Source organism: Cyrtonyx montezumae, unplaced genomic scaffold (assembly GCF_038088225.1).
Source record: "Cyrtonyx montezumae isolate F1298 unplaced genomic scaffold, pur_monq_1.0 scaffold_3, whole genome shotgun sequence".
NCBI lineage: Eukaryota > Metazoa > Chordata > Aves > Galliformes > Odontophoridae > Cyrtonyx > Cyrtonyx montezumae.
This window is the reverse complement of record NW_027072034.1, coordinates 122,061,009-122,081,530: the sequence shown is the minus strand read 5'-3', so window position 1 is coordinate 122,081,530 and position 20,522 is coordinate 122,061,009. Positions and strand designations below refer to the sequence as shown.

Here is a 20,522-nt window from a genome sequence, read left to right as displayed (position 1 = left end):
TATGGATTTAAATGGGGATTTATTTTCTAATGAGCCACGTAATTTGTGCTGAATTGTTTTGGAGAAGCCAATTTGTGAAAAGCATTTGGTGCCTCTCTTTCGCAGTATTTCAGTAATATTACCACTCAAACGTGGAGGGAGAGAGTGGAGGAAGCAGCTTCTCTCTGTCATGGAACGTGGGAGACCACAGTCCACATGTACATCCCAGCTTGCAAAATGGTACTGGTTGAGTGAGGGGAAGTCTTGTGGCTTGGGGGGAAAAAAAAAGAAAAGCCTGATTGCATGTTGGGTGTGGCTAGCCAGTAAGCAGATGATCACTGAATTGTAGGGGTTGGAAGGGACCTCCAGAGATTGTTGTGTCTAACCCATTCCTAAAGCAGACTCTCTGGGTTGCACAGGTAGGCATCCAGGCAGGTCTGGGACGTCTCCATAGGAGACTCCACCACCAATCTGTGCAGCCTGTGCCAGTGCTCCGACACCCCTACTGTGAAGAGGTTCCTTCACATATTGGTGTGGAGCTTCTTATGCTCAAGTTTATTGAACAACACTGGACCCAGCACCAGCCTTGGGGAACACAGCTAGTCACAGGCCTCTAACCACACTCTACACTGCTAAGCTCTGCCCTCTGAGCTCTGATAGTCATCCAGTTCTCATCCCACCTCACCATCCACCCATCTGTCCCATGCTTTCTCAGCTTTGTTGTCAGGATGTCATGGGAGACAGTATCAGAAATGTTGCTGGAATCAAGGTAGACGACAGCCACTACTCTCTGCTCATCCACCCCCCTGGTCATGCCATCATGGAAGGCTATGAGTTTGGTGGAGCACAGTTTTCTCTTGGTGAATCCATGCTAACTATTCCTAATGACATTTTCTTCCAATTGCTTGGAGATGGCATCTAGAGCAAGCTGTTCCATCACCTTTCCAGGGATGGAGGTGAGACTGACAGGCCTGTAGTTTCCCAGGTGATATCCTTCTATTAGAAAAACATGACCATGCCCCACTTGTCTTTTTAAGTTGCTGGGAAGTCTCTCTCTTCCTCCTGGCTATTCTCTTCCCACTGGTCAACATCTCTTCTTCATTGATAGGGATTCCATATCAGGTGTGCCATCTGATCTACAATTTCAGCTTTATGTCTTACATTCACTGGCGGCACTTTCTAATTAAGAATAACTAGAAAGTACGTATTAAGCTTTTCTGTTCCCATTTTTCATCATTTTCTCAGTGTTTATTAATCACTTCAAGTTGTCTTTCCACATGCGGCCAGGGGATGTTCATTAATATGTATGAAGAGTTAAACATGTTTTTCTCCTTCCTAAAATTTTATTTATACGGTTGGGATGATTGAAAATAGAACTGTAAAGCAGTCTTAGATTACAGAGCTCATCCATGAACAGTGTTTAGCGTGCATTGATGAAGAAGTGAGGACACCCTTAGAAGATAATATGTTAAGTGAGAGTAGTGCAGTCTCAAGTGCCTGAAAGCGACCAGCTGTGACAGCACCTCCAGTTTGCATGTGAGTGAAGATGTTATAGGTTGCTGATCGTTCTTGTTGCATGGCAACTGCTTTTTTTTGTTGCTCGGAGAATAAAGCCCTCATTAGTGTAAAATAGATGATTTTTTCTTTTCTGATAATTTGAGAACTGTGGAATGCTAGAAATAAGCTGCATGAATCCTGTGCATTTTGTGAGATTCAAGGCTGCTGGGCGAAGGCAGGGAGAGGAGTTTCTAAGATGTTAAACCCTGATATAGGAAAAATAGCTTGGGATTTCACAGTGGTGATTTTATCTGACTTCTCCATCTTGGCAGTATTATCATGCATACAATATATTAAGATTTCCCAAAATGATTAAACAGGAAATGGTTAGCACTGAGATGTGTAATTACTTTCTGTAATCTCCATGCATCTCTTAGTATTTCATCATGTTATCAGTTACAATATTACATTAAAAAGAAAATAAAAATCTGAGATTCATTCTGGATCTGAAAGTATATTATATTTCATTGCATTTCCTGACATTTTTAGATATGCTATCTGACATCTTCAAAACAAGACCAAAAACCCTGTCATTTTGCTATCAGCAAATTATAAAATGTACATTACAAATTACTGTTTTGAGGCAAAGGAGCCTGGTATGTTTACAGAATGAATGCATAAATTTCTGGTGCTTTGTAACTAGCCTGTCAGTTCTTGATAAACTAAAGTTATTTCCTCCTTTGGATGATTTAATAATGTTCACAATCCAACCAACATTTTAGCTAATTAGTATACATAGCTAACTGTTCCAGAGATGTTGTTTGCATGTGCTTTGAAATCTTTAGAGGACTTGTATGTGTGTACAATACCCTGCACAGTGCGGTTCATAAATGTGTTCTGTATTTGGATAGAATTGTGAAAGGAAGCCTCCAGGGAGTTTTACTGTTTTGGAGGGTAGATTTTGTATTTAAATGAATGGATTGAACGTAACAATGGAATTGCCATACAAGAAATATTTGGCCTTCACAAGTGTAATATATATTCATGGTAACAGATGCATTATGCCTACAAGTGCTTTGAGGCATTTAGAAAATACTGGAAAATTTGCTTGTTTCTTATCTGATTTGAAATTCTAAAAATAAGCATGGAAGCACAGGTGCTTTGGAAAAAAATCATAAACAAAATGGAATGTTTCTGAGAAACAGGCTTCAGATTTAAAAAAGGCTTTAGTTTTCCTCTGCTTCTGTACATTTGCAAGAAACGAGGGAAGTACTCTGCTTCTGGCTCACTGCACACAGCTGCTGTTGTATGGGTGTTATGATGGCTCCACAGTTAATACTGATGTGATAATTCCTGGATTGGGGAAACAAGCGTTAAAGCTGTCATTCTCAGCACGGTTATGTGTCTCCTAGTACGGGAATGCCTGCTTGTTCATTTAAAAATATATTTTAATTAGTGCAACATGGAATATAATATTATATTCACTTACAAAGGTTGGGAATTGTGTCCCAGTGAGGTGGGACATCAGCACAGCTGCAGGTTGCAATTGGATGTGAAGTGAAACCAAAAAGATAACCACCTACGTGAACTTTGGGAAAGCTAATTGTTGATAAAGCTCTGCTCCAGAAAAATGGCTCACTTAGTGAAAGCACTTAAACGTGTACCTGTGTTGCATTTGACATTCAAAATGTGAAGTGATATCTTGAGTTAAAGATTAGACTAAATGTGGATTGTGGGGGAGACAGTAGTTACGATCCTATTCCTGATTTAAACTGAACATACTGAAAGAAATAGCATGGCTCTGTATAGCTCTGTGTGTGGTATAATGAATGGTAAGTGCAAAGTGAAAGGGGAAGCTTATCTCTGGCAATGTATTTGCATAGTTTCTTTTAGACCAGTCCTAACACATGTGTGTCTGCACAGAGAGCAGTTTCAGGCAGGAACTAACCTGGTCAGCCATCAGGTCATCCAGTTCTGTATAAAAGCATGGGAGTGTTTGTGCTGGAAAAAAGAAAGATGGGAAAGTACAGCCAAGATGCAGAATGGTAACAGTGATCTGCACTGATGTGTATTTATATCAGCTCAAGTCAGCTCTGCAATTGGTTGCCCAGTTGTGCATTTTAAATGCAAAGTCATCCTTCTTCCTGTTTTGGATAATTAAAATGAATGTGGCTGTCACATTGTTGCCTCTTTTCTCTTTTGTGTGTGCTGCCTTTCAGGGAGTAAACTCTTTTTCTATAGTGTCGGTAGAGTATGTCTCTGCTGTTGATTAAGCATCCTTGATGTTACTATACAATAAAGAATATAAAATATAATGGAAACTTAAATTGGCAATTAATAATGAACAGCAAATGGCTGTAACAAGAAAAAAATGCAAATTTTTGTACTAGGCATTGGTTTTATTGTGCAAATTTGTACTGGACTATCTGCTTAATTAACAAGTCTTCTTGTTTTCCTTAGTTACCATTCTAGAAACAGGTTCATTTCTTATTTGTGTGTTTTTTTTCCATGAAGTTTTCTGGTATTTTATACAAGACAGTTACTGAGTAGAGAAAGTGAAAATTAAGCAGAGTTTTTAGGGTTCTACATAGAAATTAACACAGTGGGAAAGATTGGACTTAATTTTACTTGGATGAGGTGAATAGCACAGTTGTTTTTCTGCAAGGCTTGCAGTTATCTTACAGAAGTGTTACGCTCTGTTTTGTAAAATAATAGTGAGATAATCAAACATGTTTTGCAACCATCCCACCACAAGGTAACAGATTGTTCTGATCGGCCACATGAACCTAATCACAATGCCTGGCAACTGTTGGAAAGACTGTGCTTTAGGTATGGCTGTGTCTCTGAAGTTGGAGCAAGAAAGTCTTAGATGACCTTTTCTTTCCAGTTGTTTTACTGCCTATGTACTTCACCTTACCTTTACATATTTTTGTAAGACTTTGTAGAGCTTCTTATGAAATAAGGACAACTTTAGAAATCTTTGTTACAAATCGCTCAGCTTGTGTACCTCACCTAAAACAAAGTATTTCTTGTGGGTTTTGATTTTAGGATAGACCCCTACTACTCACTGTATTTTGATGTTCTGCATTGTGTTGATTTTGTGTGCATTTAATTCACAAGGCATAAGTAAAGAATACAGACAGATGGAGGAAAAATAAATCATAATTGCTATCACATTTCAGGAGCTTATCTTATGCATCCGTCAAAATGCAGGTTGAAATTAAATGCAAAGTGATGCACAACTGAGTTTTGAAGCTTCAGTAGCAGTCAGCAAAGCATTTCACAGTTTGAGATGACAGATCACTGTCTTTAGCCTAACTTTGTTGTGGATAATGGTGTGAACAGAATTTAAGTTCATGCTTTATTTCTGACACTTGACAAAACTGAATTGAGGAATCCTTAAGAATTTACAATGTCCAGATTTTTCAGTCATTGTTCTCTTAAGACTTCTCTCATTTCTCTGTTATAGTTTGCTACAGTACCCTGTTAAGTTGGGAAAGAAGATTAGGATTTCTATAAATACAAGCTCTGTTTTTGAATTTTCTTTCATTTGATTATAGGGCTATACAAAATGAAGAGGGAGTAGGTAAAATGAATCTAGAATTTCATGATTATCAGAAATCTGGAAAAGTAATTTTCTCTGGTTTTTACCATTAGAAGGTGATAAAAATCATTGCGTATCAGTGTGCACTGATGATATGGATACATCTGTACTGTGTACTTCTTTGGTAGTCTTACAGCTGACAGCCTGGCATCTTATCACACTTCATTGGCATCTTCCAACCTGTCAGCTTCACCATATATTGTTCTGGAATAAGTGTAGCCAGGTGTCATCTGCTTGTTTTGATGATGGTGACTAATTAGGATTAGAGTATTTGTAGTTGAATGACCAGAAACCTTGGTATGTATGTACATTAATATGTCTTATGCATGACCTGAAGCTTTGAAGAGAATGTATCTCTTCTAGGGAAAAAAAAAATGAAGAAAACTTCTTGACAGTTGATATCTTTGAGTCCCTTCAGCAAGGACTCAGCTGTACTGTACAAAAAGTATCTGAAATTCTCTTCCAAGAGCATTAAACATAAGATAGAAGTGATGTTTGGCCTACAAGCCCTGCAGCATGGCTATCTAGAATCTATTATGACTTAACAGTGCTTAATTACGAGTGAAGCCACTTAGTGCTAGTGAGTTGGAGACGTGGAAACTGGTTTGGGTTTTCCTGATGAAGAGTTGCCTGGGATACTGATACTTTTGCACAATTGGATGCTGAAGGATGAAGAACCTGAGGTATGTATGGATACTTGATGGTCTGTCCCTTGAATCATATTCCTTTCCAGCATTAAAGGAATGAATTCTTAATTCCATCCTTTCTGGCATAACTAAAATGACCAGTGTGTGCATGGAGCATGTGCAGGGAGCTTTCAGAGCTGCCTTCTTGCTGTGTTGGATAGATTTGTTTAGGAGTACTGCCTAAACTTTCTCCCTTCCACAGACCTTTATCTCCATTTTTATCTGTGTAGTCTTCAGCTGTCATAATTCCCTTAATTCCTCTAAACCAAAATGACAAATGTACCAAGAGAATGGCTGAAACAGCTTAAAACAGCACTGCCACAGTAAGAATTTAGTTCATTACATTTATTGCATTTGTTGATGTGTTAATATATGATGGTTGCTCCTTTTAATTTGGCTTCCTGCTCCATAAGAGCTCCTCACCTTTGCCAGCTCCCTCTTGCATCCTAACAAGCCAAAAACAGGTAGCCTCACGTGAGTCACTTAGTGTGGCTCAAACTCAAATATTAATGTCAGAACACAGAGTATTTTCTCTGGAAGGATGAACTTAAGAAAATAAAATATTTCGGCAGTGTGACATTATAGTGTATTCGGGAGCATGAGACATGGCTTAGGAATTGTCGTGTGCAACTCATGCTGCTGATACATTATGTTTTTCATCTTGAAAACTGAGTTATTTTGAAACACTATTTTGATTAAACTTGAATGTGCACTGCAAATTAGTAAGAAAATTTTGGGCACAGAACTTATTAGCTGTAGGTCTGCATCACTTGGCAGAGCTTGATTTCTTCAAGGCAGGCACGGGGAAGATAGAACCATTCTTATGCAAGAAGTCAGGTGTACCCATACAGACTTCCCTTGGTACTTGTAAGCAAAAGCACTCTTTGTTTTTGCATCTGTGGCACTTAGTCTAATGTCTTTATCAGACTATCCGTTAGCTGTCCAATATAACTCAGTAATATTGAAATCTCTTTAAAATAATGTCCTTTATGTACATGTGGAGTAGGATAAAATGAAGAGTCACCTCTTGGAAATTTGAGAGCGAGTTTCTTTAGATCAGCCCCTATGTGGAAAATAAAAATGTAATGAGGGACTTGGGACACTTTAACAACTACAATTTTAAGGCAATCTCTCAGTGATTCTGTCTTGTGAATCTCAGCCAAGTGCTTTTCATTATTCTCAGAGGTAGATACATTCCCTCCATTATAACTCAAAGCAGATGTTGAATGTAGTTACACACTAGTTGTGAAACATTGCTCTTCTAAATAGCTGTTTCATCGTCACATTATAAGGTGTTATGCAAAAAGGAAATTGGTTTTATGGTTCAGTTGTTCTGAAAAGCCTTCCCCCAGCCAGAGGATTGCTGACTTGCTTGCGTAGGGAGTAGGTTTGCTCCTTAAACGTGTGCTGATAGGAGGACAGATCTGCTGTTGTATTTGTAACGTTGGAAATATCCAAGTCCTTAAAGACTTCAGCACTAGAAATCTGTCAAGACATTTCACGTTTATTTCAGAGAATCTGCAAGTATAAACAAGTGAGAGTCAAGTAATAGGTATCTGCCTATTTAGAAACCTGGTATAAGAGATGGGTAGAGTATAATGCCCTTTTGACAAGTGTTATCCTTCTTTTTCCTTCTTTTTCACCCTACTGATGAATTTTGCTTTCTGATCTATGTCTTGTGACCTGTGTGTTGACCCTGACTTTAATTGTAGAGAACCCTAATTTAAATTCAAACTGAAGACTCTAAGCAGCTTTGCTTATTGGAAATATTAAGAAACCCACACAATACTTGTATTACATGTGTCTGATAACGAAGATTCCTCATCAGTAGTTATTTTTCTGTTTTCTCCTGAACAACGTTGGATTTTTTTCAGCAGGATGTTCAATTCAGTTCTGCTTTCAAGTCAGGCTCTTTTTTCCTTGATGAGAATGCTCTCCTGGAAAGCAGTTGCAGTTTTCTGATAGGCTTGGGAAATTGATATTTCAATCCAGTATCCTATTTGAATGATAGATTTTGATTTCCCAAGAAATGTTGAGCACAAAGATTCATGCTATGCTTTGAAAGTATTTCTTGGTGCTTCTACTTTCTAAGAGAATTTTTAGCATTCAGAAACTGTTAGCCTAACACAAAGAGTGAATACTTCTGGCATGTCTTCTCTTAATTAATATCTAGTCTAAGCACCAACAAACTTTTTTTTTTCTTGTATATAGGAAGTCTTAATTCAGCCGTGGGAATTGAATGCACAGCATATAGCAGTACTAAATATGAAAATTATGTATATCCACTGGTAATTGAGGAGAAAATGGAGTACATAGCAACAGTTTAAAACCTTCTTAATAGGTCTTTTTGAACTTGTAAGCAAGCATCAACAGTAAATGGACTCGTATGCAGTCCTATTCACTGTCTTCCAAATAGCAGAAGCACAGACAAAGTAGTATGACTTGTTTTTCATTCTAGTTCACGTAATTTTCATTAGCAGTGTATGGAAGAGCCAAGCAAAGCCAAACTAATTTTTAGAAATCTGACAGTTTGAAATTGTGCCTTTCTTCCTAGAGTTTTCTGATTGAGAGCTCTGTGGTTAGATGTGTTTGTCAATTCCTGAGCTGTGCTAAATCTTACTGGTGCACCAGAGTACACTGATCCTTCTCACTCAGCAGTGAATCTCATTACTGTGCTTTGGTTATAGAATGTCTTTCTCTGCTGATCTGTTACAGTGTGGTTTTTAGTTCCTGACATAAAATATGTAAAGAATAACACTTAGGAGTCCTTTTGCGCCTAGTGCTGTCAAAAAATAAACTGGCTCCTTTACTGTCTTTTCCAGTTCACTGAGGAATATACTGTTCTTCATTCTTTTCTCAGGAAAGGAGGAAAAGTTGAGGTCAACAGCTTACTCATATTGAGCAGAAAATAGAGCTCTGAAACTGCTGAAAAAATTGTGGGTTTCTCTGCAGTATGATCATTGACTGTCTACTTTGGATCTTGCTGATGTGTCACCTCTGTAATTGCAGCTTTTTGGAAGAAAATAGGATCGGTGCTTGCATGGGAAATGTGCATTGTGTAGAAAAATGGAGCAGTAGAGATGTGAAACAACCCAAGTAAGCTTTTTTGCCTACCTGTATTGACATTGAGGGTTGTCCCACAGTTGGAGTTAGGCCCTATTTTAACCATGCAATGTTAACGTGGATTTTCAGCTACCTGCTAACACCTAACTTAAAATTACAGAAACTTGTGGCAGCTTTGTTCTTGTTCTTATGGCAGTGAATAGTACTTAACAACTTCTGAGGTGGTAGAGGAAAATAGTGGAAGCTGAGAAAATTCACAGCAAAAACAACTATAGTGACCTCTAATGCAAGAGAACTGGAAATATCTTTGGCTGTGCTGATCAAGGATAAATACAGAGATCAACACAAACCTGCTCAGTTGTGCCAAAGCTTGAGCTTGATGTGGACTATGAATTCCAGGTCAACTGACCTGAGAGCTGGGACTTCTTCAGAATTGTAATACTACTTTTCTATAGTACTCATGCCATGCTGTATTCCTGGTAATATTTACAGCCACCTAGACACTTCTGTTTTTATTTTTTCCTACAGCTCAGAGTTACAGAAACACTTAAAAGAAATTTCTCTCTTTTTCTTACAAGGAAGGGAAGGATAACAGCTGGTCTTTTTTTTATACTTAGATTCTACTGAATGACTTAATTGCTCTTTATTCCTCTTTATATAATAACTCTTCTAGTATTACAGCATTGTGTGAAATTGAGCTTTCTTAAGGGTAAAAAAAAAAAGCAAATGAGAAGGGAGGACTTTGTAGCTGCCTAACTGTGAGGATAATTAGGGAGGTGTAGGCATTCCAGGGGATAGTCATGCTGTGTGAAAAAGGTTTTGTGTTAGCACTGTGGCAGGGATTGCAGACCTACTTGCCTTCTGTGGGCTCCTCTCAGGGGGCCGAGGTACATAGTACAAATGCTTAGATTATTTGTCTGCAGTTAGAGGAATGAATATCTTTCAAAGGTTCAAAAAGTGGGAGAAATTTGTCTTCTGTCAAAAAAAAAACCAACAAAACCAACAAGCACAAACAAAACCTGTAATGTTGTGGATAGTGAAACTTTGATGTTTTTAGGTTGCAGCAGTAGAAAACAGCAGGACTATGATCACAAAGTCTTGCAGCAGTTTTTTTTCTCATTCCTTAGAGTATTCCTTTCAGGTTTATTTTGGCAGCGTATGAAATGTTGGTCTGATTACCTTATTTCTTTTTGAGCCTTTTCATTACTTGAAGTAGTTCTCACCAAGAAATACTAGGGAGAAGTCCAAGATTATAAAAGAGAGATTCCCGACTTACCTGCATTATTTACAGTAAATTTTTGCGAGGGGCTACCCTTTCTATGATCATCTTGACCAGTATTGTCTTGGATATTCTGCATTTATTAACCTTCCAGACCTCAGAATTGGTAGAATTTTTCAATACCTCAGTAGAACAACTGATATTTTAATAATGCTTTTGGTGATAAGATAATCCACCAATAATTGGCTGATGTTTTTTCTTGAACTGAACATTGATTTGTGAAATAACCACTGAAATGCATCTACCATGCAAAGTGTTTATCATGGCTTTGCTGTAGGCAGTTTCCTGCTGATGTGGTGTGGCCATAGCGGAATAAGCCACAGGTGTCTTGCAGAAGGTTTTCATTTTGGATTGTCTACTGTGTCATGGATAAGCTTCCCACGTGAAGAATGCAAATTTCTGTACTTATTTGTCATATAACACATACAAATCTTCTGAACTCTCCTGTTGCTTGTCTGGCGTTTGAATTTTATTCTATTTTTTTTTAATTGTTATGTGCTGAACTGGAAGCAAAACTTAGAAGCAATAGATACTAAATGATAGTAAGAGCAATCTTAGCTGACATATTTTCCTTTAACAGAATCTGGTTCTCCAATAACTGCATCTTGTGTTGGCTTGGGGAACTCTACAATGCCTCCACCTGGACAGGCAGGAAAACCAGTGCCAGGATACAATGGTAAGGCTGTACTAAGTACTGCTAGAAAGCAATATTGCTTTTGTGCATATTAGTTTTCAGACTTCATAGGGAAAGCATATTATGTTCTTGCTAATAGGCTTTCCTCCTTCCTGTAACAAGGAGCTCTGGTTTTTTTTGTCTTATGAAATGTGACTGTACATAGAAGTTCAGATTAATTCTCAAAATCATTGATCAACTACTTGCACCTTTATTATACAAAAGGGATAGCAAATATTTCTAAATTAGATATATCAGAGATAGGAAAATAATACTGTGCTTTGTCTACAATTGCACAAATTAAATGAGAAGCAGCAGTAAAATGTATTGGCACGTTGGGAAGAAAAATACTAGCAATAACTATCAGCAGAAGAGGAAATAAGTAGATAAACAATTGCTTTAACTTGTACTCTGAGGGTTCTCTCACATCTATGTTATCAATTTTCAGAGCCTAAATAGTTTTGTTTTGGGAGATGTTCATCAAATAATTGTCTCAGACTCATTTATTATTTTGATGAACAATTTTGTATGAGAATTATCTTGAAGTGTATGAAGAGAATTCTTAGTGTAAGTTCAGTGTCTTCTACAGACGTATCACTAGTGAACTGACAAGCAATTTGTAAAATTTCTGTTAGAAAACTCAAATTTTATAGTTTAACCCCTTTTATTTTTTTTCTCCTTTTTAAATCAAAGCTAGTATACTGCCTATTTGTGTAGGTGTGTCAACTCATTTTTGAGGGATGCTAAGCACATTATCTTCTAGCAGTTGTAGAGCATATTTATTTCCAGCTGGGAGAAATAGTAGGCTATGAGCAAACATTAAAAGGGAGTGTGGAGCTATCTGGAAGGTATTTGTATGTAGAGATTGCAGTTACAGGATTAAGAATGCAAAAATACTTTCAAACTTGGGAATTCTGATGTTAACAGAGATTTCAATAGCTCCTTGAAGTCCAAGAAGTAATTACATTTCTTAAAGATCAAACTGTCTTCCCAAAAGATTCTCATGTCCTTGAGCAGAGAAAGCTGTGCTCCTTTTCATTCTAATAGATACAAATTGAAATGAGCATTTAAGAAAATAACCCCTTTCAGCAGATCTGTGTTTTGGATGAAGACAAACAGTAGGTTAAAAACAGCATTAAAACAAAGCCATAAATGTAGGTCTAGAGTTGCAATAAATAGGGAAGAGTGAAAGAATGTAATTGCATTACATATGCTAGAAAAAATGTCATGCCAAATGTATGTGGAGCAAGAATATAAAAATGTTTTGTGTATTTTTTTGAAATGTGTCATCAAATGTAAATAAGGAATTCCTTTACACAGAGGACAGAGGAAGTATGCAATAAATGGGGAAAAAAATCAAAAGTTTAAAATCCACTGAAGATTTTGGATAGAACTGTACCATTTTCAGTCATTGGTCTGCAGCCAGTTATGCTCAGTAATGCAGCCATTCGTGAAACAGCAGATCTTGAAATTACTGTGTACTGACAGCTGTCACCAGTGTCTGTTCTGATGTTGTTTTGGCTGCTGTTACTGTGTCAGAGGGTAGAGTTCCTTATGCCATTTAGAAGAAAGATTTTATATTCTTAGGATATATGTGTAACTGGTAGTGATTTTTTTGGACATTACTAACATTTTATTTATGCTATGGCATATGCAAAAAGTTACAAATCTACTTTTCTTTTGAAATACAGCCAAATTCTTTCAAAGCAGCATTTATATTTATGTTTTCTAAGCGTAATAATGCAAATGGCATTTAAATGTGAATCAAGGAACAATAATAATTTCTAGCTCTGTTGCCTTAAATCTGACATTGAGTTGTACTTTCTCTTTGGTCTACTTTCACATTTTTCAAATTTTAATACATTGAAATGCATTGTTTGCAATAAGGGGAATAAATGCTAGAATTCCTACCCTGATAAAATAACCTGTTAACATTTTACTTTGAATAATGAAAATAGGAAAATAAGCTGGGGGGGAGCACTGCAAGATAAAGGAGAGTGTATAACTGTATTTTGTGTCTAAATTCCCCTACTGTAACATTTTAATGTTCTCATGGCATCTGAAGAGATGTAAGAAAGAAAAGAATCTTAAAGATTTAAATTGAATTTTATTTCATTTTAGTCTACTGTTTTTCATTGAAGTGTTTTTTACATTTCCATTCGTTCTTTCGATCTCCTACTCTTGTTACTCCTTCCAGCTCACTGAGTTGTAGAACTGGTGTGACTGACTTGCCTTGGTCTGTATACTGAGTTCTTGCTTTCAGTGAGCCCTTCAGTTACTTAAAAACTACCATTCTCTCTGAAGGAGTGGCTTCAGCCAAAAATAGAACAATTACAGATATTTGGCTTTCTTTGGACTGACAGATAAGATATGACATAACTCATAAAACTCTCAGCAGGTTTTTAGGCAGAAGTCTGTCATCCTCTTTTCCTCATTTGCTCTTTAACTTCTTAATACAGGCTGTAAGATTATTTGTATTAATTTGATTTATGAAACTGAACATAGCTTTATTTGCTTGGGCAGACTTCAAAAAGTGTTCTTTAAGTCCATGTCAGCCTGATCTGTCAAATCCATTCCTCTCTGTTTTTTCCATGAGTTAGTCATTTCACTTTAATTCCACTCATCTAGGCGAAGTTAATACTCTAGTCGAGAAACACCATAGCCAATCTACCATTCCTTCCTTATGCCTATGCCTTTAGATAGAATGGGTGGTTGTGATGGATTGTCCCCGATGACTGCACTGAGGAGGCTATTTCAGGTGTTTTTCCTCAGAAAACTACATACTCCATATCAAGACATGATGTGAAGTGTCATCCAGGGAAAAGTCTTCTGTTCCAAGGTCTGGATTTTCTCGTGTTCTCTAGTGTTACCCTGCTGCGCGGCTTTGAGCTATTCACAAAGTTCTTTATGTCTTTGTGCTAGACTGGAGTAACTCTTGTTGGTAGGGGAGCATCTTACAGAGTCTCCTGAGAGCCTCTGAAAACCAGGCACTTTTATTTACTGCTGATAACCCTTCTCACATTAGCTAGATGAGCCTCCAGTAATCTTAGTTGTTATTTTTTACTTGTCTTATCTGAACACTTTTTTCCCATATTTTTTGTGTGTCTGAAGGATCCTTCATTATATGCAAGTTTAGATTTTTTGGTATGAAGGTGCCTTTTACTTTCCGTTCTGTATTTTTCCCTTTTTGACTTTGTTCTGTGTCTACTCCCAGAGCACAAGTATTATTTAATGCTTCTTGTACTTCAAGCTGAATGTCATGAGGTAATCTAGTATTGTACTCCTAAATTACTTAATACCTTTTATTGCTTGGTGTATTATTGTTCTCAAGTGTAACATAAGTTGATTTACATAACGAAAATCTCTTTCCTCCACCTAACTTAACAGGAGTTGTCTTCCCATATTACTTTTTTACAGTGATGATTCTGGATGAAAATAAGGAACCAGTGAAGCCGAAGACTTTAGGAAATATTGTGGTAAAGTAAGCAAAGTATCTTACAGTTAAGAGAATCTTCCTAGGTGGGATGGCTGTCTTTTAACCAAAAATTCATATATTCAACAGTAAATGAAGTTTTAAGAGTTGAAGTCTGTCTCTAATGTTAATTGCAAGCTGATAGGATGTTGTAGAGCTAATCTTGAGAACCTGCAGATGAAATTATGTAGGTGAATGAGTGTGGTTTGTGGGGTTTTATTTTGTATTCCTTAAGTTACATCAAACCTAACCATTGTCTTGATTGCCATGCTTGGCACGGGATTAAGCATTGTTGTGGTGAGCACAAAATTAAATTATTCCCTACACTTTATCTTTCAGTTCAGGGAAATAATAGAGCAGTTGAGATTCACATGCTTTGGTGTACTGGTGTGATACTACCTGCTCTTTCACTGGGTTCTAATCCCCAGCGATGTATGTTCTTAAAGAGAGAAGGCTGGTCTCTGTAAAAACAGCAAGATGTCTTTGAGAGCACTTTGCAAGGAAAAGACAGTTCCACTGTGGCAGCATTTGGACATAATATGTACAGGAAAAAATTCCAGCAAAAAAACAAGGTGAAAAAAAAAACCAAAAAACAAATCAACAAACCATTATAGACGTCAGCTAGGGATTTTTAGTGCAGTTGACCAGAGCCTTGTCAGATGGAGTTCCATAAGCTTTACTTTTTTGAAGTTCAACTTTTGTGGGACCTTTTTCTTAGACGTGGGAACTTCTGTTCAGATAATGCTGTGAACATCAATTACATTTCCCTTACCTTCCAAACTTTCTGTATGTAGAACCTTTATGTGCATCTCTAAGGCTCATTAGGTTACTGCTCCCCACACAGCATGTATACCAGCTGTGTATCTCAGTGTTTCGCGTGTGTTTAAGCAAATGGGATTTTCCTCAACCAGATACCTACATTGTGGTTAACATGTTTGCTCTGGCCTTCTCTGTTTTCGCTCCCAGAAAATACTTAACTTCTGAAATTAATTGCCAGCAAATACAGGTCCTGGGAGGAATGCATTAATCAGCTTCTGTTCTGGTAAAATTAGAGAGAGTAGTGGGAATTCATCCTTTGTACTTGCTTATATGACTGAAAGGAAGTGAAAAGGTAAGCATTAAACCTCAGGGAGCTGATGTTCTTTCAAAAGCAAAGAACAGTGGGACAGATGTACTGAATCTGACAAGTGGCTAAGGAGAGAAGTTAACTGAGAGTTGAGGCAGTGGCTGGGTGAGCTGGGGATGAGATGTGAGTATGTTACAAGCACTGGAGCATGCTGTAGAAGCACAGCACTGAAAATACAGGCTGTCTAGCTGCATGGTGCTTACTTGGGAGCCTGAGTTCTACACTGAGGAGTTTGCTCAGCTGTATTACTGATCTAATGCAACTAGACTACTGTGGAGTCTGAGGTGTAGTATCACAGTTGTACTGCGTGACACAGATGTATTTTCTGGTGGAAGTCTGTGCCATGTCTCATTTTGACCACATTAGGCCTAGCAACCAGGACTCAGACATATGTTTAAGTGCACAAACAATATTTCCTGAATCAGCAGATGTAGATTTAGACATCATTTTTCTATGACACCTGTAAGGTTGTGCATTCATTCCACTGTGGTGTATGAATAATTTAAATTGCTCAAGCCTTTAATAGACTGTGCTTTGCAGTGTCAGTAATCTAGGTCAGAGTGAAGGGCTATCTCCTGAAGCTCTTGTCTCTTTAGTGCTTTACTATTGCCATCATAAAACTTAGGTTTGTAATTAGTGGACACAGAAAGGTCTTTTAAAATAAAAAGCTGCCGCAAGCATTTCACTAGGATGGAATAAATCAACTTCCAGATGTGCTTATGTGTGTCTGCTGGGATAGAACTTATCTACTGAAAGCTAAATGAATGAATTCCATCCTTAGCAGCACTCTGCCAAACGACCTGAATTACATCTACAAACAGGTAGATACCACTTCTGAGTAATTGGTATTTATGTGCCTCTCTGAAGGGGATATTGCCACATGAGGAGATCCTGTTGGGGCTATTGCCAAACTCTGAAGTCAGGATTTATCTTCCCTAACATTGCCCCATATTTAAACATATTTTCCTAAGGGGTTAAAACTGTGTTTATGCACTGATGTGTTGGTTGTTTTTATTTTTTTTTTCTTTTCTTGGTATGATTTTTGCTGCAGCCACATAAATCAATAGGGAAGTAGTGAGGAAACTTTTCTTGGGTTTTTGTTTTTGTTTTTTGTTTTTGTTACACTTTGTGTTACTTCAGGAAGACAAATCGTACAGGGTTACTATTATTTTACCATATCCTTATTTGTTACAATAACCATTATGAAATAATAGGAAAAGTAAGGGAGAAAAGAAGTCAATATAAAACCAGTTTAGAGTAGGTTTATTGCCATCCTTCTTTCTGTTCCAGTGTTTTTCCTGCCACTCTTTCAAGGCAGTAGGACCTTCTAAAATTCATTCTTCAACTTAACTGTAAAAACAAACAAAAAAAAACAAGCAAGGCAGATGTGCTGAGAAGCTCTAGGAGGCCAATTCTGGATGTTTTATCACTTGCAACATTTAAAACTACAGTCTCTTAACAGAAGTTGTTTTTATGTTATTATGGTATGCAGCATGTTAATATTTTGTTCCAGTAAGTGACAATTTCCTGGCAGTGTTTAGTCATAAAACCTGTGCTGATGTTAATTGCATCTCATGTTCTATCTACTGCTGCACCCAGCTAAATTGTTGTTTAGCATTAAAAACTTTCTAATTTTCATAAAGCTGTCCTGCAAATGAGCCTTTCCCTTTTTCGTTTCTTCAGCAGACTTCTACTTGCACTTAAAACAGTGGGGATGATCCTTGTTTGTGGCAGGTTTTGTTTTTCACCGCAGGGTCCCTCCTCATGTGTCCTGAAGATAGCAGAGGACTCAGGCTAGTTTTGGCTATTCCTCACTTATATACTCAGCAGCAAAATACAGTTTACTGCTTTAGAAAAATAAAACAACAAAAAACAAAAAAGCAACCAAGCATGGTGTTTGCTTATCTTATAGCATCCACGAGCAGAGAAATATTCTTCAGTATTTCTTGGAGAGGCGTATGACCACACAGTGCCTACAGCACAAGCTGTGCAGAAGTGCTATGATGCAGCTCTTGGTTATTTTTAGCACAGTGTAACTGCTGGTAAGGACTGTTGGGGGCTGCCTGAAGCCTGCAGTGCTCATAAGTATAGTATTTAAAATGTCTGTTTTTGCAATAACGTCTTAAAAATTTATCTTGCAAGAGTCAAATAGTTTAGAAAGATCATTCTTATTACTCCATCTCCCTGCTTCAAGTATATTACCTTCTTTACTCATACTTAACTGATTTATTTCCATATAATCATCATCTGTATGCCCTTTGGAAAGATTTTTTTTTACTGACAAGAACACGAATGGAGGCTAATTTACCTGGACAGTACAATAACATTTTGACTTCACAGTTCTTCCAGGATAAAGTAATCAAATGCAGCGTCATAAAATTTGTGATGAAAGGAAAGGAGAAAATGAAGACTGCTGTACCTCATGAAGATGGTTTTGTACAAAGTGATTAACTTTTTTTTTTTTTGAGCTAGAGTCTTTGAACAGGAAGGGTAGTTAACCTACAACTTCTTCTGAAGTGAAAATGATAGCACCAAGGACCTCTGTGTCCTTTAGCAAGACCAGTGTGAATTAGTGTGTTTGTGCTTGCATTGTTTGGACCTGCCTATAACTAATACACACCTGAAAAATTATGTTTGTCTATGTTTATGTGTGTAGTTGTGATTAGCAGTGAGAACTTTCAATGTTGCCTGTGCTTGTAGGGAATATTAGTGAAGAGAAATACCATTTAAATTCTCATGCATTGGGAAACTTTTGTATTATATTATGTTAACTCATTATGTTTATTTAATGAGATAGCCAGTGAGACAATGCCAGCAACTAATGGTATTTTTTTTATGTTCATCCGCAACAGGAAGAGAACTAGATTTGCCATAAACACATTCTATCCTGAATGTAATGTCTACCAGTAAATTTCCCTCTAGATCCTTTCAGGGATGCCTGTAAACATGTTACACTTCCTCTAGTGTTTCTGTAGTTAATATTGTGCCACTGCAATAGAGTTCTTTGCATTATATAGTTAAAAAGTAGTTTTACCATTCTCCACTCCACAAAAATGGCTAAGAATTTCTGTTCCATATTCACACAGAGGAGAGATGCTGTAGTTGCATGGTACAGTAATTCTGAAGTATACTGTCTCAAATTTAGAATTGGTGGAAAAAGAGAAAAGGAAGTGGTTAAACTGATTCAGGTGATGACCCACCCCACAATATACAATAACACAGAAGTTTATGTTGAATGCAGTAGGAGATTAAAACATTAACGAGGTTTTGTAAAGGATAGGTCCTGATAAGTGTACAGCTTTTTATAACTTTAGATTTTGTTTTGGCTAGATAGAAACATGGCAAATACCATGAAGATTATGTCCTGTAGTGGAAAAGATGTTCAGAAGCAGGCAACCCATTCATAGTTTCACAGTTTGTGATACTGTGTTCAAACTTTATACAGTATTTGCAGAGCAAATAGTTAGATGTTCAGTGAAAAGTGAAAGTGAAATTTAATATTTCTCATCATGCATTTTTAAAAAAAATCATTGTTGCTGTGGAAGCATGTTACAGCAACAAGCAGCCTCAAGCCAGGAATGCACTCATTAAGATGCACAATAGAAGTGTGCTAGACAAAGGAGCTCAAAGGAAAGAAAAGGGAAAGGAAAAACATGTGATCTTTCACAGTACACTGTGGTACCTCAGTATCCCATTAAAGAATATAAAGAAAAGCCTTCTAGTACTTGATGGGCAACAGTTCAGTGTTCTAGCTTGGGTTAAGCCCATGGGAAAAGCTATGCTTCTTGGTTGTGCTGTTTCCCACTCCAAGAAGAAATGGAGGCCAGGATGCAATAGTGGAGCAACTTTTCCTATTGATTTTTTTTTCCATATAAAATACACAAATATTACTTAAATTAGCAGAAAATCAAAGACTGTGTGGAAGAGAGCATATTCCAGACCAGTCTGTGTGGCTGCCCTTGAGGAAGACTGCTGCAGAGGGAGGTATTTCTTGAAGTACAGTGTAAAGAATGTCACCCTATGTAGACCCCTTCAGTACGTTTTTGTAATTAACAGTCATACTCCTAAGAATGGTTTGCTATATTTTAAAATGAAGGACTGTACCCTAAAAAGCAAGAACATTTTAATTAGGCTCTCTTGTTAGAGTGGATGCACCTCAGAGCATAGAAGGATTTTGAATGGAAGGTGACTGGTAGTGGATGAAGCAGGCATTATGATCCTTTCTTATTCAGTAGGGAAACTGAAAAGGAGCTGCTGTTATATGTGGGCATTAGTAAAATAACCAATATGTTATTCTGCAGTTCTGATGTCTGTAATGCAAATGAGTATTGAGAAACTGAGTTCTAGAGATGATGTGAATGAGAGTGGTAGAGAATTTGGCTTAAAGAAATTTGCAGTTTAACTTAACATAACTTACATGAATATAACGTATCCAAGATCTCCCTGCCAGCTTGCTACATGTTTTCTATCAGCTTTGTCTTTTCCCTTTACACTTTCAGTGTGGAAGCGATTTCTCTAAAATTGAGCTGAATACCTGTGGGTAGCATTTGAACGTTTTTAATTCTAATTCTTTTCAAGCACTTTAATAATTTTCTTAAATGTTTTTCTTCTTCCTCACTAACCTGTAGGGTTGAAAACCAACTGCCACCATCTGTGACCCTTTTCAGCTAAGGGAGTATTTCATGCAGACTGGTAAATTAATGTTCAAGACCCTCTGTTTTTTTACCCCTTCTCCACCCTTGTTCCAGTACTGTTGTTCTTTGTATCTGAAAATGCTTCAGATTGAAAGTGGTTTTCAAACTTAGGATTTTTGGAAGAGTAATGTTTACACACAGCATTATATAAATGCTGAGTAATAATATAGCTGCCAGTCAAGATGACTTAGCTCCATTCACGGGCTGAGTTCCTGTAACAATGGCTTACAGTTGCTTTGACTGGCTGTAATGAACAGCCTGTAGCTGCCATTGTCTGCCATAAGATAAAGGGATGTCTTTTTTTCTGAATCTCAACGAGTGGAGTCTCTAATAGTTTTGACTTTCATTTGTACTTTTCAAAATCTGTTTTTCTCTTCAAAAGAACTTTTGGGTGCTGTCAGCAGTTCTTTTTCTTTTCCCACCAACAGGAAGTCTTGCATCATTTTGCC

The 20,522-nt window shown here is 37.3% G+C and overlaps 1 protein-coding gene across 5 annotated transcripts in view; it reads left to right on the top strand.

The window, feature by feature from the left end:
- Window positions 1–20,522, top strand: part of ACSS3 (acyl-CoA synthetase short chain family member 3) — a 70,834-nt gene that overhangs the window by 42,585 nt on the left and 7,727 nt on the right. For 3 of the 5 annotated variants that reach the window (XM_065743225.1, XM_065743226.1, XM_065743229.1), the window contains exons 10-12: window positions 10,689–10,784; window positions 13,540–13,620; window positions 14,199–14,262. In XM_065743225.1, coding sequence (XP_065599297.1) covers window positions 10,689–10,784; window positions 13,540–13,620; window positions 14,199–14,262 — 241 coding nt within the window. The remainder of the gene's footprint in view (window positions 1–10,688; window positions 10,785–13,539; window positions 13,621–14,198; window positions 14,263–20,522) is intronic. The other 2 variants (XM_065743227.1, XM_065743228.1) reach the window with 1 other exon arrangement.